This window comes from Frieseomelitta varia, unplaced genomic scaffold, assembly GCF_011392965.1.
Source record: "Frieseomelitta varia isolate USP_RPSP 00005682 unplaced genomic scaffold, Fvar_1.2 scaffold_909, whole genome shotgun sequence".
NCBI classification, from domain to species: domain Eukaryota; kingdom Metazoa; phylum Arthropoda; class Insecta; order Hymenoptera; family Apidae; genus Frieseomelitta; species Frieseomelitta varia.
Genome location: NW_025110711.1, coordinates 213,245 through 227,777, shown reverse-complemented (window position 1 = coordinate 227,777; position 14,533 = coordinate 213,245). Strand labels below are relative to the sequence as shown.

General features: G+C 38.9%; 3 protein-coding genes and 1 long non-coding RNA gene across 9 annotated transcripts; 2 read left to right on the top strand and 2 right to left on the bottom strand.

Annotated features, from left to right (window-relative positions):
- Positions 1-2,501: 2,501 nt before the first annotated feature.
- Positions 2,502-5,846, top strand: LOC122537422 (hexosaminidase D-like). Its single transcript, XM_043670562.1, has 2 exons — positions 2,502-5,049; positions 5,107-5,846. The coding sequence occupies exon 1, from the start codon at positions 2,880-2,882 to the stop codon at positions 4,629-4,631; it is 1,752 nt and encodes a 583-aa protein (XP_043526497.1). The 5' UTR covers positions 2,502-2,879; the 3' UTR covers positions 4,632-5,049; positions 5,107-5,846.
- Positions 5,186-7,910, bottom strand: LOC122537429 (ras-related protein Rab-28-like). Its single transcript, XM_043670578.1, has 4 exons — positions 7,773-7,910; positions 6,761-6,946; positions 6,392-6,625; positions 5,186-6,307 (listed from the first exon to the last, which is right to left on the bottom strand). The coding sequence occupies exons 1-4, from the start codon at positions 7,845-7,847 to the stop codon at positions 6,083-6,085; spliced, it is 720 nt and encodes a 239-aa protein (XP_043526513.1). The 5' UTR covers positions 7,848-7,910; the 3' UTR covers positions 5,186-6,082.
- On the bottom strand, positions 7,363-13,725 carry LOC122537423 (F-box/LRR-repeat protein fbxl-1). 6 transcript variants are annotated; one of them, XM_043670564.1, is made up of 8 exons: positions 12,964-13,725; positions 10,620-10,819; positions 10,180-10,454; positions 9,832-10,098; positions 9,385-9,754; positions 8,929-9,132; positions 8,611-8,865; positions 7,363-8,513 (listed from the first exon to the last, which is right to left on the bottom strand). In XM_043670564.1, exons 1-7 carry the CDS (start codon positions 13,072-13,074, stop codon positions 8,715-8,717), a joined length of 1,578 nt encoding a protein of 525 aa, XP_043526499.1. In that variant the 5' UTR covers positions 13,075-13,725; the 3' UTR covers positions 7,363-8,513; positions 8,611-8,714. The 6 variants fall into 6 exon arrangements, with proteins under 6 accessions (XP_043526499.1, XP_043526498.1, XP_043526502.1 ...); XM_043670563.1 differs by having other exon boundaries at positions 7,363-8,528; positions 8,613-8,865; positions 12,964-13,724; XM_043670567.1 differs by having other exon boundaries at positions 7,363-8,528; positions 8,613-8,850; positions 12,964-13,720.
- LOC122537430 lies at positions 8,418-9,212 on the top strand. The gene is made up of 2 exons (XR_006308623.1): positions 8,418-8,522; positions 8,924-9,212. It is a non-coding gene; the product is annotated as an uncharacterized LOC122537430 (long non-coding RNA).
- Positions 13,726-14,533: the final 808 nt, after the last annotated feature.

Genomic DNA, 14,533 nt, shown 5'->3' with positions numbered 1-14,533 from the left:
ATCCATTAATCGTTCTTGTTGCCACGTAAAGTGCCAGCAAACATAGCTGTCCACTGATGCTTCTTTGATGCCAATAAAAGCAACGGAGAAACGTTTCCTCGTCTAATTGGTCGCTCTTTGCGCAGTGCGTCGAGCAGTTTGCTTTAATAACGCGTCATCGCCGGTGTCAGCTGTGAAAGATTCTCGAGAATGAAAATGTACGTGTATCGTTGCATCTTGAAACGGAAGCGTGTGAGTACGTCCTTGATTGAGATTTTCTTCAAAAGAACGTGTAACGGATACGCGACTCTGTCTCTGATAAAATAATATTGCCTAATTCAAACAGTTCCCGAATTTCCTCACCACCGTTTACTTTTGTTATCAACGTCGATAAACGAGTGTGTACTTTACGCATACCCCGACGAACAACAGATTCCGATGCTCTTCGAGCTACAAATGTGATAAATTTTTCTCGCAGATTGATAAAAATTACGAGGATCCCTTTCAAGGTTCAATTAAATCATAAAGAAGATATTTCTTCGAGAGCGAGCTCGTTGATCTTCCGTTTCGTCGCACAGGGTTTTAACCTCTCGGGTTGCGACTTAATTGCAGATGCAAATATCATACACTTGTCGAATGCCTAAGTCAGATACATTAGCTGAACGATACGATGATCTCCTCGATTCCCCTCCGATATGCTTGTTTTTTCCGTCACGCAGCTGCATGCATTCCCGCGAAAAAAAAAAGACTGTACAAACATAGATACACTGTCTACATACGTAGACTTGAGTCATGATTTCTGAATAATCGTTGAAACCGAGTCTTTGTTTCGGTTCGGTTGCTATGAAGGCGCGTCGACGCCTCCGAGACTCGAACCGATGAGAGAATTAAAACGGATTCGCCTGATACGAACGAGCTCGCGTGTTTCCTTTTTTTCTTTTCATTTCTGTCGTCGACAAAAATGCGTCGGAGATATGTACGGTGAGCTCGTTTTTATCATAGAGTTTTCAAAGAAGGCTCGTTCGCGTCGCATGAAAATGATTTACGTCGATCGTTACGTTTATTTTCATACCTAAAATGTTAGAAAGAAGATCGCTGCACCGAGATAGCTTTCCATTCCTTCGTACACGTTTATTGATTGCAAGCTGCGCAGCGTCAAGGATCTACTGCGCAGAGACGGCGCAATTCAAAATCCAACTTTCTCCTCAAACACACACACTGGCAATAATACACATTATTTCGGAAAGATAAATATTTTTTCTCCCACGTCCCGTATATATTACAGTGTGTTATTCATAAAGAAGCATTTTTTCACTCCGTTTCTCACATTTTATTTAGAAAGTACATGCCTTTCTTATTGGAAAAAAATGATCTTCTCTGTGACGTTTTATTCCCACACTTTTAATGACAAATCTATTCGCGTGTACCGGTTATATAAAAGAAGCAACGATCAAAGATTGCAAGTTTACAATTTTGGTATAAAATTGATTACAATAAGTTGAAATCGCAAACCGCGCGTTATCCCAAGCGCGTGGTTTAAACTCTCTTAGAGTGGCCATCATTAAATAGCTTTATTGTCTAGAATTATTCCCCTACTCTCGTCATAACTAAAGAGATGTGAGTCACGTTCATTAAGTATGTAACGGGTGGCCATGCAGTTCGCGGAAACTGGAAACAAGATAAAGGACTAGGATTTAAGATTTCGCTACTAAGGATTCGATTACACGAGGCTGTGAGCCTCTCCGGTTTCGCTCGTCTTTGATTCTTTTTCCCGTTGAACGTGAACGGGAATTCTATTTTCGCTCTTAGCTTCGTGCAGCCCTTCGTTTTGCATTTTACGCGCTTAATCAATGCGCGTATTTTCTCAATAAATTGGACGAACGCGTCGGTTTGTTTGTAACTCTCGGCGATAAACGAGAAGAGAAACGTCTGAAGACACGAAGTGAGATTGCGACGCAACAGAGCGCCAGGCATGCCTTATTGCCTTCAACATCGTTGCAAATTATCGTGCTTCCGAGGCTGGACCTCGTTGAATAAATTCGATGCAGAATGACGAGCTGTTATTTATAGGTCAAGCGCGCGATAGTGGCAACCCTGATTTCCCATAAATATGTATCTCTCGCGCAAAACCCACCAACACATAAGTATTATTTCATTTTACACAACAGTCGTATATAGTATATAAAAAAAAACATTGATACGATGTTTATAAAATCGAATTTATTACCTGTCGATTATTTTGTGAATAAATTGTTCACTGCAAAATGATTTTGTAAAATTGACAGTAATTAGTAGGTAAACGTGACGAATATTACGTTTTGCGTAGTACAAAACGTAATATTATGATCGTAATACGACGCAGTTTTTAGGGATATGTTTCCCTCATTCTCGATAACCAATCACGTAGAAATACAGATTATTAAGTCCGAAATGTTCCTATGACACTTGAGTTCCTCGTTTAAGTGAAATTATACAGATATTTAATTCGGAAGTTAAACAATCGAATAGGATGTATATATTAATACAAAATATCTCGCATACGTTAGATAGGTTTATCACTGAATACGATCGACAGTTGCCTAGCCTGCTTCTCGATGGCGTTTATCACTATACAGTAGTAACAATGATTTATCATTTCTATCATTAATCTGTGATAAGGAAGAGAAACTTTCTTTGCAAATGAGATTGATTAAAGAATATTACATTATTTTGTAATAATAAATCCATATTGTGTAAGTTCAACTTGGATCACGAGCTTAGAAGCAACATTGTTCCCGCACAAGTGCCGATATTCATAGAGACGAACAATCAAATCGTGATACATAAAATAACAAGAGCTTTGATTAAACAGAGATAATAATAAAGTGACTCGATCTTGATGTTCTGCTGGACTGACAATCATGACGCGACTAAGAGGCAGAGCCTCTTTGATGATCATTGTAATGATCAGTTTTACCCTGTTAATTGTTATTTATCATATTCTCGGTAATGAGGTCAAGGATATCGAGTCCAATAAATTAAATCCCCGATTTAAGATCGAAGAAGTTTATCCATTGAGCGATCTCACGGAGAATCCTCTTAATATTGCCAGGAAGCAGCAAATAGAGGCTCACATAATGGGAAAATTGAAAAGCGGTGGGGGAAAGTTGTTCAGTGACTTGAATTATGAAAGATCGCACGCAGAAATGACACCCTTGTTTAAGGGTCATAAAATTGTTCATTTAGATCTTAAAGGTGGCCCTCCGAAGGCAAGTTATTATAAGTACCTGCTACATTTGCTCAAAAAACTAGGTGCCACTGGTATACTTATAGAATACGAGGATATGTTTCCCTTTGAAGGAATAATACAAAATATCAGTGCAGGTAATTGCTATACCAAGCGGGATATCGCTAACATTCAAAAAATAGCCAGCGAGAACGAGCTTATGGTCATACCGTTGATTCAAACTTTTGGTCATATGGAATTTGTCCTTAAGTTAGATCAATATAAAGACTATAGAGAGGTCTCTAAGTATCCTCAAGTTTTATGTCCCACTTACAACAAAACTTTGCCACTGATTTATGAAATGATAGACCAAATAATAGAGGCACATCCTGACATAAAGCACCTACACATTGGTGCTGATGAAGTGTATCAAATAGGAGAATGCTCTAGATGTTTAGACATGATGGTTAAAAGACAATGGGGAAAGAAACAGTTATTCCTGGATCATGTTTCAAAAGTGGCAAAGTATATAAAGACCAAGTATCCAGGACTTACTGTTCTCATGTGGGATGATGAATTTAGAGAAATATCATCAGAAGAAATAATTGACAGAGGCTTGCATTTAATGGTAGAGCCTGTTGTTTGGAAGTACACCACTGATCCTGGAGCGTCGTTGACAGATCAATTATGGGAAAGTTACGCATCAATTTGGAAGAATATTTGGGTTGCTACTGCCTTTAAAGGTGCCACTGCTCCAGACAGATATTACACTGATATTGGATATCATATGGAGAACCATCAACGTTGGTTAGAAATCATTAATAAATATTCTACACAAATTACATTTAAAGGTACAATCTTAACAGGGTGGCAAAGATACGATCATTTCAGCGTGCTTTGTGAACTTCTACCTTCTGCCATACCCTCGCTTGCTGTAAATCTAGCCATTCTGCAAGCTCCAGATTTATGTAGATTCCCAGTAGAAGTACCTACGTCAGTATTACAAGCACTACAGTGCGAGGGCATCATTTCTTTAAGTATTCCGGAACCTCAATATGGTTGGACCAAATGTAGTTATCACGGTGTATCTATTTATGCTGCTACATTGCGGCTGTATTCTTTGACTCAAGAAGTCAATAAAATGGAACAAGATAACACATTTAAGGGATGGTTGAAACCATACAATATAAAATACTCCTTTTCAAATCCTAGTTATGTAGAGAGAGCAGTTGCTGAACTAGATAGACACAAAATGGAAATAATGTATATTGAGAAAGAAATAAGAACAGCTATGGAAAGCATATATGACAATTACACTATACAAGAGTGGATAGAAACGTACATTGCTCCTTTGAATGAGAAGTTCACTCAACTATGGGAGGCTAAAGAAAAGATTCTAGAAAAGAATGTATGGCCAAAAAGACCATTAACAAAACCTGTCTTATAGTTTAACAAATTCCGCATAGTTTACACACCGCATAATAATGAGACTGAAGATCGCATTAGGGTAAAAAAAAAAAAAAAAGAAGCAATGTATTAATCGAGATATTTAGAATCTTTGTTTTCTAAAGGGACGAGTAATCGATAGCGTATAAAGTCTACCAAAATTATAATTTTGCACCTTCTACGCCTAACATGTAGAATCTTACAGTTAGTTCAAATGCGTGATCAAATTCTATCGACTGCACCGTCCGTGAATTAATATCGTTCATTCGATTACGATCAATGAGTTTTTCTTCGTCTAACGAACATTCGAATGAAAGTCTTTGATAACTCGTACACTCGAAAAGTGAACAATAGTTTTTCAATTGGCACTTCTGCAATACGAATTTAAATTTTGAACTTGTATATATAAATATATATATGTTCAATGAAGTGTTAATTTAAAAACTGATCCCAAAATGGATTGGTCATTCGGTTAGTAATATCGTTCGAATAATTAAAAATGTATCCTATTTTGTGAACTCCTGTGCCGTTGATTCCTAATGAAACAAACTCGACTATTTATTAACATGTTTTACTGTTTAATGCTTTCAATGTACATTTTACATGTATATTACTCGAAGCCGATTGTTCTAAGAGTACGCACATTTTGCGGTCTTACTCATTCCTATTTGTTAAAGGACGTGTTCTTCCGTTGTATGCGTTCCGTTTTGTATATTTGTGTTTCCCGTTTTGTACGTGTTTCTCGTTTTGCATGATTAGTGCCATTAATAATGAATTAGATATAGAGAAAAACCTGTGAATCAACAGTTTATAAAAATAGAGATACATCTGCGACTTCCTTAATGGACGAAACAATTTTTCTTCCTCGATTCTTAAAACGCGAATAAAAGCTTATTCGCTCGCTATCGTGTTTTACTTAATCTTACGATATTCAAAAGCGATTACGGAGCTTTCTTTAACACGTGATTTCTTAACGACTATTCTCAATATTGAACAATCTTTTCACCAACATTTATATATAACAAAATCACCGAGAGGACGATTTGAATACAAGTTCATGGCATGTACTCAATCAACAGTGTATGTACATTACTGTAACGAATAATATTACTATTATTGTAAAGGTATTTTTAACATTGTTACACATCGACCCATATTAATATTATTACCGCAAGTAGTAAGATTTTATCGATAAATAAATCTGTTTTTAAATCTACTACGAAGACACCAGTGGTTTATTGCATTGGCCCCTTAAAGTATTGTATGTATATATAAGTGAACTCTCCCGTACGGTAAGAAAGTAGCGAAAAATATTTCTACGGGCGTCTCTCTTATGTACACTGTCTATTGTCCTTGATTTTTGTCGCCTCTACTCTATCTCTTACGATATCTATTCTATCTGTTGCGTGAAAAATATCTCGTTGCAAACGTCGCTTCTTGCTCCGATAATTTTCACTGTAACAGGCAAACCGACGACTTCGAGCCGGGTAAATGGGGATGAAAAGGAATTTGAGTTTGCTTCCTTGTGGGGAATCGTTTCACAACCTTGTGAACAGTGTTCATGTCCACCGTGTCACCTATTTCCGCAATTATTATGGGCCTGTGATAGTCCTGATCCGTTTTCGTTAATCGAACACCCAAGATTTGCGCGGCTAAAGTCACTATGCACAAAGAAACCTGCAATAAAATCCAGGTTTTTTCTGTTTTTTTTTTAAAGAAAGACAGGATATTGCTTTCGTCATTGTTTAAAGAATATTTTACCGCTTCGCCAGTTCTAGCGGAAACATCGTGAGACGGAAATCCATTGTCCGCGGCGAATTTGTGTGTTCGATCCTTTTTCACCGTCCTCTGATGTTCCATGTCGCATTTGTTACCAACCACAGCCATCAGCGGTGTTTCCTCGTAGTTATTGCTCAATTGTCTGATTTTACCTATCCACTCTTCGAGAACTTCGAAACTGAAGCTATTCGTCACGTCGTACACTAAAAGAATTATCTGAAAAATTATTTCTTTTTTTTTTCTTCATTCGTAGTAGAAAATTTTTTTTTTATAAGATAACGTTTTCATAATGTAATCTGGATGCATTTATCGGACGCGTTGTTTTTTTTTTTTTTTTTTTTTTTTCCTTACATGAGCCCCGAAGACGTATTTATCGAGCATGTTTCCATGTAACGCAAGACCGCCGACATCCCATAAATGTAGGTTAACATTTTTATAATAGCCGACGCTGACGTTCTTCAGGAAGAAGTCAATTCCAGACGTTGGCGAGTACTGTCTCGTGAACTCGTTATTGCAAAATTTCTGAGCGATGCTTGTCTAAACAGGGATCCTTGAATTTCAGTTATCCAGAATTGCTATTCTATCATTACAGAGAGAGATTATCGTTTTCCAATCGAAAAATAATTCGAAAATAAATCGTCGATTGTTAATTACGCAATATTATTAAAAATAACCAGAAGTTTCGAAAAATCGTTACGCAGTCCTTCAAGCATTCGATTGCAAGTCGGAATTTCCAGTTCGATCGACAACTCGCGTGCCGTGCTTGTTCGCTAATTAACAGTTTATCCGAAAGTTGTTGAAGAACCAGTCTCGTAATTAATAAACAAAAGAATTTTAACGAGAGAAAGAATCAAAGATAATTGGTGAAACCGTCACGAATATGTAATTTGTACTTGAACCGTGTATTATCTAATTACCAAGAGTTTACTAATAACAGTGAATGACACTTCGGGTGAGAAAAATATTACACTGACCATTTATTACCATCGGTAAAAGTAAACTGGAACAGAACGTATAGAAGGAAGGAAATAACTATAAGACGTTCGGTTTGTGCAAGTGTGTTTAACAGTGGCACTGACCACAACGCACGAAAGAAATAAATCGATACGTAGCTTCGTTCTTCGAGGCTCAGGCACGCTGAACTACGAAATAATTTAATCGTGTACATCGACGTGTCTCATATATATGTATATATCTCTCCAAAAAAATTCCGATCGAAAGTCAAAATCGATATTTCTGTCGATCTCACGGAAACGCAGAAGTGGCACAGAAATAGAAGAAAGAAAAAAAAAAAGAATGGAAACTTGGACAACACTTTTGGTTAACCAGAAACCTCGATTGCGGACAGGATTGGAAAACTCACTTTGCCGGATCCAGAGTCACCGACGAGGACGATCTTCAGCTTCTTTACCAGCAGCTCCTCCTCGATATCAGACATTGGGGAAGATCGGGATTAAAAGGAGCACGAGAGGAAGAAACGCGACGATCGACGAAAAGTTTCGGGGATCATGCGAAAAGTCGTGTCAGCCACGACGGTTCTGCGTCGACTATAACGCAACACATAAACGAAGGGCCTGGCATGTGGTTAGAGCATGGAATCGAGCGAATCGACCGACCGGCCGTGGCCAGTGCGACGTCGTCGTCGTCGTCTACACGGCTGCATGAATAAATTAGCGAATAATCGATACCGTCACGTACAGCTATTGTGCGTGTACCTCTGTCTCGTTGACGTTGCACTTTTCATTTAAAACTTTTCCCCACGTGTTGTCAGAATGTTGTCCAATCAATTCAGAAATAACTGCGTCTCTTGTATTTCTACCTGTCTCGAGATTTATCGTAATGATTCTCATTGACTACGTAGTCAGTATCCCCTATTCTTTAGCTTCGTCTTCCTTTCTCTCGCGATACAATGGTGCGGGTAATGGTTCAAACGAGTTTAAAGTTTCAGGGTTGATGTAATTTCGTTTACTCACGCTACACGCTTGAAAATAGTGTAAAAAAATATGCATCTGTTATTTTGCGCCATGATTTCTTATCGTAATGCTAGGGAACAGTATTACACTTGAGTAGTCGCAGGTAGATTCGTTGTTTGATCGTAGTTGTCGTTTGATACGTTACGCTGAAACAAGAGAGATTTCGTTATGAGTTACACGTGTTTTGTAATGTCTGCTTTAACATCTGTGTTTAATCTTTAACGTGTTACCCCTTTGATGTGCTTGTTCGTCTCGACACTTCGTTTTTATGGAAAAACTCGTCAATGAAAATCCTCGTAGCAGCGTACGTACGAATATTTACATCGTGATAGTTAATTGAAAATCAAATCCTTATAATTCGCTAAGAGGTAGTAATTAGACACGCGGCAGCACGTTGTCGTACGAACAACCGTCAGTCTATCGGCACGCTCGAAGTTGGCCTTCACTATTTCATAGTATCTTCCATCGCTGCGAACGCATCGACTTCATAAGTACATAGTATATTTATTGTCTCGTTTCAAACCGTTCCCGGCCTTACGAGCTTACCTCAAGCTTAAACATCGTAATTTAATGCACTTTACGCGTAATATGTCTATAGCCTTCTGGCTCTTGTCGGAGAACCGGAGATTCTCCGGATCCCAGCGGAGCTCCAGTCGCTCTAAATTTGGACAATTGTTGGCAATTCCGTCCATCAGCTGATCCACGTGAATATTCACGCCCAATCTTTCCTGTGTTCCCATCACGAGAATTCTAGAAACAAACGAGACACACGAATTTCAAAGGTAACGTCGTAAAAGCTAACTAAAAGAGAGACTAAACTAAACTTTAAATTAAAAAAAAAAACAGAAAAAAAAAAATAAACTGAATTCTTCGAGATGCTTTCGCATTCGCTGTTGAAACGCACGTAGAAATAAGATGAAAAAATTTTCGACTGGAATTCGATTCGCTTTTTGCCAGAGCGACTACATTGAGGATATTGAATGATCTAAAAATATATTTTACTTGGCATTGGTCAGTATGGGCAGCACACTCTGCCACAGTTGATCGGTGATGTGAGGCATGCCGGATAAGGCGAGTCCCCAGAGTTGATGACCGTATCTCGACAAGAATTTATGCAGAGCGTCGTCAGTCAGGTTGTCGGAACTGTCCAGGTCTAGGGCGATCAGGTTCCGAGCATTGCCGAGTTCGGCCCAGGCTTTTAACACGCTGTCGTTGAAGCCGTTCAGCTGACCCGCGCTCAGGAAACGAAGGCCCGGAATTCTGGACAACATGTCGATCAGACATTCCGTTGACAGGTCTGTCGCGGTGACGTCGAGCTCCTGGATGCTCGACTTTTCCCATTCCACCTGCATCACGTACTCGCTTTGAAGATCTGAAAGAAACATTCGTACAGTATCGTCGAATTTCGCGTGATCGTAGATAAAATTGTACGGTTGAATGCTTAGCTACTTGTGCCTTGCATGAGAAGACACTTCAATCTTCTGCTCCTCTGAAACAGGGTCTTCATGGTTGAGCCAGTGACTTTGGCACAGAAATTCACGGCCAGGCATTCGAGCTGGATGCAATTGGAAGAAAACGCGTCGATGTGCGAATCGTCCACAAAGTTGATCCCATATAAATTGATCACCCGTAAGTTAGGAGTCGCTGATTTCAGTTTGTGCACGTTTATCACTTCGTAAATTTCCTCCTCCTCTTCTTCCACCTTCTCGTACGTTCCTGTAAGACCGTACGCGCAGTTAGTTTCTCGTGGTGTCGTAAGGATTCACTTAGGAATCTCGAAGATAAATAGACACGAACCTATAAGATGCAGGATCTCCAGGCCATTGATGAAATTGTAAATCTTCCTCATAAAACCCTCCATGAAGATTACCTCTGACAGGCAGATGCACATGTACTTCAGCTTGGTCGGGAAGGCTTGCATTTCCGAGAAGTCGTGCAGCTGCATGGCGGTGGAAAAGTCGAGCAGCATGTGCGTCAAGTTTGGACATTTGTTGGCCAACTCGTGGAGAACCGTGTGAGTGATCAATTCGATCGGTAGCTCGATGTACCTCAGCGAGGCTCCGAAACGCGTGCTTGGTGTCAGAGAAAATCGTTTCAATGTTATCACGACTCTCTGATCCGTAGTATTATAATCAACGTTTATAATTTGTATCTTGGCAAAAAGCGAGAAATTCTGGCTTGAACCTCAGTGGCGAGAAACTCGTTACTTGCCAATGTTATATTGAGAAAATAAGTACCTGATCAAGTGCAGCAGATTGTCCAAGGAATTCACGTGCAGCCCACTGATTTCCGGCCGTAGGGATACGTGCTTCCATAGTCGCGTGTCGTACGCGATTTGCCGCCATCTCTTGCACACACGTGCCATCCCGCATATTTCACGATGAGACAGGTAGCAGAAGACGTTCAGCAGCACTTTGTCCGGCAGCTTTTCTATCGTCTAAAAAGATGAGAGATGACAATCGTTGAAACTGTTTGAGAGAACTGTCTGCCACCGAAACATCAAACTTCTCTGTTTGCTTCTCCCGACACGTTTTCCATAAGATTGGTCACTTACTGTTCCAGCGAAACGACTTTTAACCACGCCGCCCTCGGAAACGAACATCTGGGACGTTTCCACGGCTATCTGACCCCAGACATCGACACCCCCGAGATCCATCTTGTTATTTTCTCAGAACGTGGTTTTCGAGGCGAACGAGGTTCTTTTTGGGAAGTAATATTCGTCACAGGGCGTACTTCGATCGACAGGATGTTGATCTATCGAACGAACTTCTGACACACGCGGCACGAATTCGACTTTGCACCATGCGAGGAGAAAAGAACACGGAGGGATTAGGTATATAGAATAACGGGGGAATGATATTTCTACGATGGTGACGAAGATTCGTGAAAATCGCGGCTCGCGACGGATTTCGGGGAGTGTAGAAGTTCTAAGTCTTCGACGGGATTTCTAATCGGATCGCGCCTGCGCGTCGTCCTAAATATAAGACTTGGAAGACCCGTCTCCGCTTTAATTTTAAACTCGTCACCTGCAGCCAAGGTGCATTTCCTTCTGTTTCCCGTGAAACGTCAGATTTTGGGCGAAGTTTAGATTTTCTGGCTCGTGTTCGCAACTCCCGTTGCACGTGGCCGCGAACAACAAAAGGGCTCCGGAAATGAAATACTCCAGGACACGGCATAATGAAAATTGTTTTCAAGAAAGTCAGACATTCATTTAGTGAAACTTTACGTTCATTAAAATTTTTAGCCTTTATCTTTTCTTCTGCCCCTCCTTTTTTTTTTTTTTTTTTTTAGTTCGAGGAAACGTCATGAAATACTTGATAAAATAAATACACTGTCAGATTGTCAAGCATTATAGGCTTTCTAGAAATCTGCCAACAACGGTTCAGTTGATCTGCGACTTGGAACTTATCCGACACGAGACTTAACGACAAGACAGATTCACGCACGTGGTACTTACACGACGATATATCGCACTACAACAAAAAGTTTAAGAAACACGAGCTGTTGTTTTTCGATAAGAACAATTGGTATCTATCATCTCATCTGCGATTAGCGGGCTCGGGGTATTAAACATTCGAGTGTTTTGATTAAATAACAAGATGGATAAGAACTATTTATTGAACGATACGTCTATATTTTTTTCCCCTTTTTTCTTTCAAAGTTAACGTTTATCGTTTGCAAGCTCAACTTTTATCAGAGAAAGTCACGAGTCGCGCAATGCGATAATGCATGCCGTCATCGATATCATCTCTTCGTTGGATGGTTTCATCCGGTGCAAATGGGATTTCTTTTACTTTCAATTAAATCCCCTCGCGTGATGTTAGTAAACGATACGGTAAGATGAATGCTGTTGCACGAACAGATTGCTAGGCTCGAAATTACATTTCTTTTTTTTTTTTATATTAATCAAATAAATTTATTAATCAGTGTATTTTAGTGAAATAATTACCACTTTAGACACAATTCTTTTTCGATAAATACTACCACCGATATCTTCTCTAGATATAGCACTCGTGGCGAATTCCACGTCCAGATGATGCCAGGTGCTCATTGTAACTGCAATTGGAATTGCTCAAACGCAATTAATTATCCCGATTACGATCGATCTAGAAAGAAATCACTTGCAATTACACGTTTCCCGATTGATATCAAACTATTGGAACTGCAAAAGAGCCACGAATATAGTTTATAACCATTCGGGGAACCGCGAGTTAAGAAATAAGTTAAGTCCCAGACTGGGAAACGATTTGTCAGGAGTTTGCCGGCTGACCTGGACTAAGACTCATTTCGGACTGACTGGTAGCTTAATTAGTTATAAATAAAGGCAAGCAGTCAGTCAAGCAGCCATCAAGCAAAGATAAGAATAGACAGAACGCATTAGTATATCTTGGTAACGCGAAAGAGGACCGAAAGAAGAAGAATCTTTAAGACGTCATAATCCTGACGTCTTGCAGGTTGTACAAAAAAAAAAAAGCATGACGTTACAAATCTCTTTCAAAAACAGCGGAAAGAATGAGACGAGATTATTACTGCGACAGCGTTTAAAAAATTTTTTATGAAATAGATAGGAAACCGAGATACCGTATTCGACCGTTTTGTAACTTCCTTTTTGTCTTCATCGAAATTGTTCAGCTGTTGAAGAGCTGCTTCCATGCTCAGCACGTTCCAGTTGGACATTTTGCGTGTGTCCATGATGATGATATATCGATTGATCGAGAACGGATTTAAATGTCAAAAACTTAAAACATATACGGATGTACATATACTTTTCTATGGAAATAGCACATCGATTACACTCTAACATTGCACTGTTTGATGAAAAATATGCGGAAAGAATAATGAATACACTTCCACTATATCGTTGGTGATTTAGTTAACAACGTGGAATGACACTCGAACAAACAATAAGAAATCGTAGAGTAAAATTTCACACAAACAATTGATGTATCGCGCATATAAAAAATTTGATAAAGAAGATTGAGATTGTGCACGTTCTTCCGTGTAGATGATTTTTGTCGAAGGATGGAAGAATGAGCCATCGTCTAATGACTGGTCATTATTTCCTTCTTCCGGAGCTCTCGGAGAAACACGTCGAGATCTGGATTATATAATGATCTTGTAATCGTGATGTTTCTTAGAATATTCCTTCTGAAGTAATTTTTCTTTCTTCTCTCAGTTTTTTTTTTTTTTTTTCTAAATACTTATCGTCGTTTTTAGCCGGAACGCATGCAACCCTCGATATATATCGAAAATCAAGCTACTCGACCTTCGTGATGTTCGTATTGCAAAGCACCCTACTACGTTCTAGATCGGAGGTGAAAAATGTAACTAAAATAATCTTAACTTTCTGTCGTTCCCTAAAATAGACTGACTGGAGAGCTGTGCCACGCAAGGATGCACAGCCAACAGAGGGCCGTCACGTTGCGGGATTTTTCGAAAATCCAACAACAAAAAGCACGCCGAGTTTCACCTCGAATCATCGAAATAATATCTTTATTGTATTTTTAGTCGTGGTTAGATTACGAGAAAGTGAGAAATATATTCTATAGCTATTTGAATTTGTAGAAAATAAATTCTCTAATTATCCAGTATGTATATACTTTGATTTGAAAAAAAAGAAAAAGAAAAAAATTCAGAGTACAAAACATGAATGTTAATGGTCAGCATTTTTTTTTTTACAGAGTGCTATTATCTTTTCTTGTGTATTTATAAATTAAAAAGATTAAATGAAAAAATAAAGCGCGAAAGAGAAGGGATCATAGAATATTTGAGAATAATTAATTCTGTCATACAATAAAAAGAGAGGATTTTCTGATTCGCGAAAATATTGTTCTGTACTACATATTTTGATTTTCCGATAATAAGAATTTTGTGAATGACAAACGCTGTGTATGCACGACAGTTGCTTTTTGATTGCAGGCCAAATAGGTAGCATTTGGCTCAACGCCATTAGCAATTTGATTAATTAAGGTCGCATTTGATGTATGAATGTTGACGGTGAATTACAAGATCTTACGCGACGTAAATTTACTATGTTCAGTTTGTTTAATTATTTCATCAATACGAATGCTTTTTTCTATCCTCATGTCTTTGAATGATTCGTCATAGTTTCTAATCATCGATGAAATAAAACATTACAGAATTCGATTCG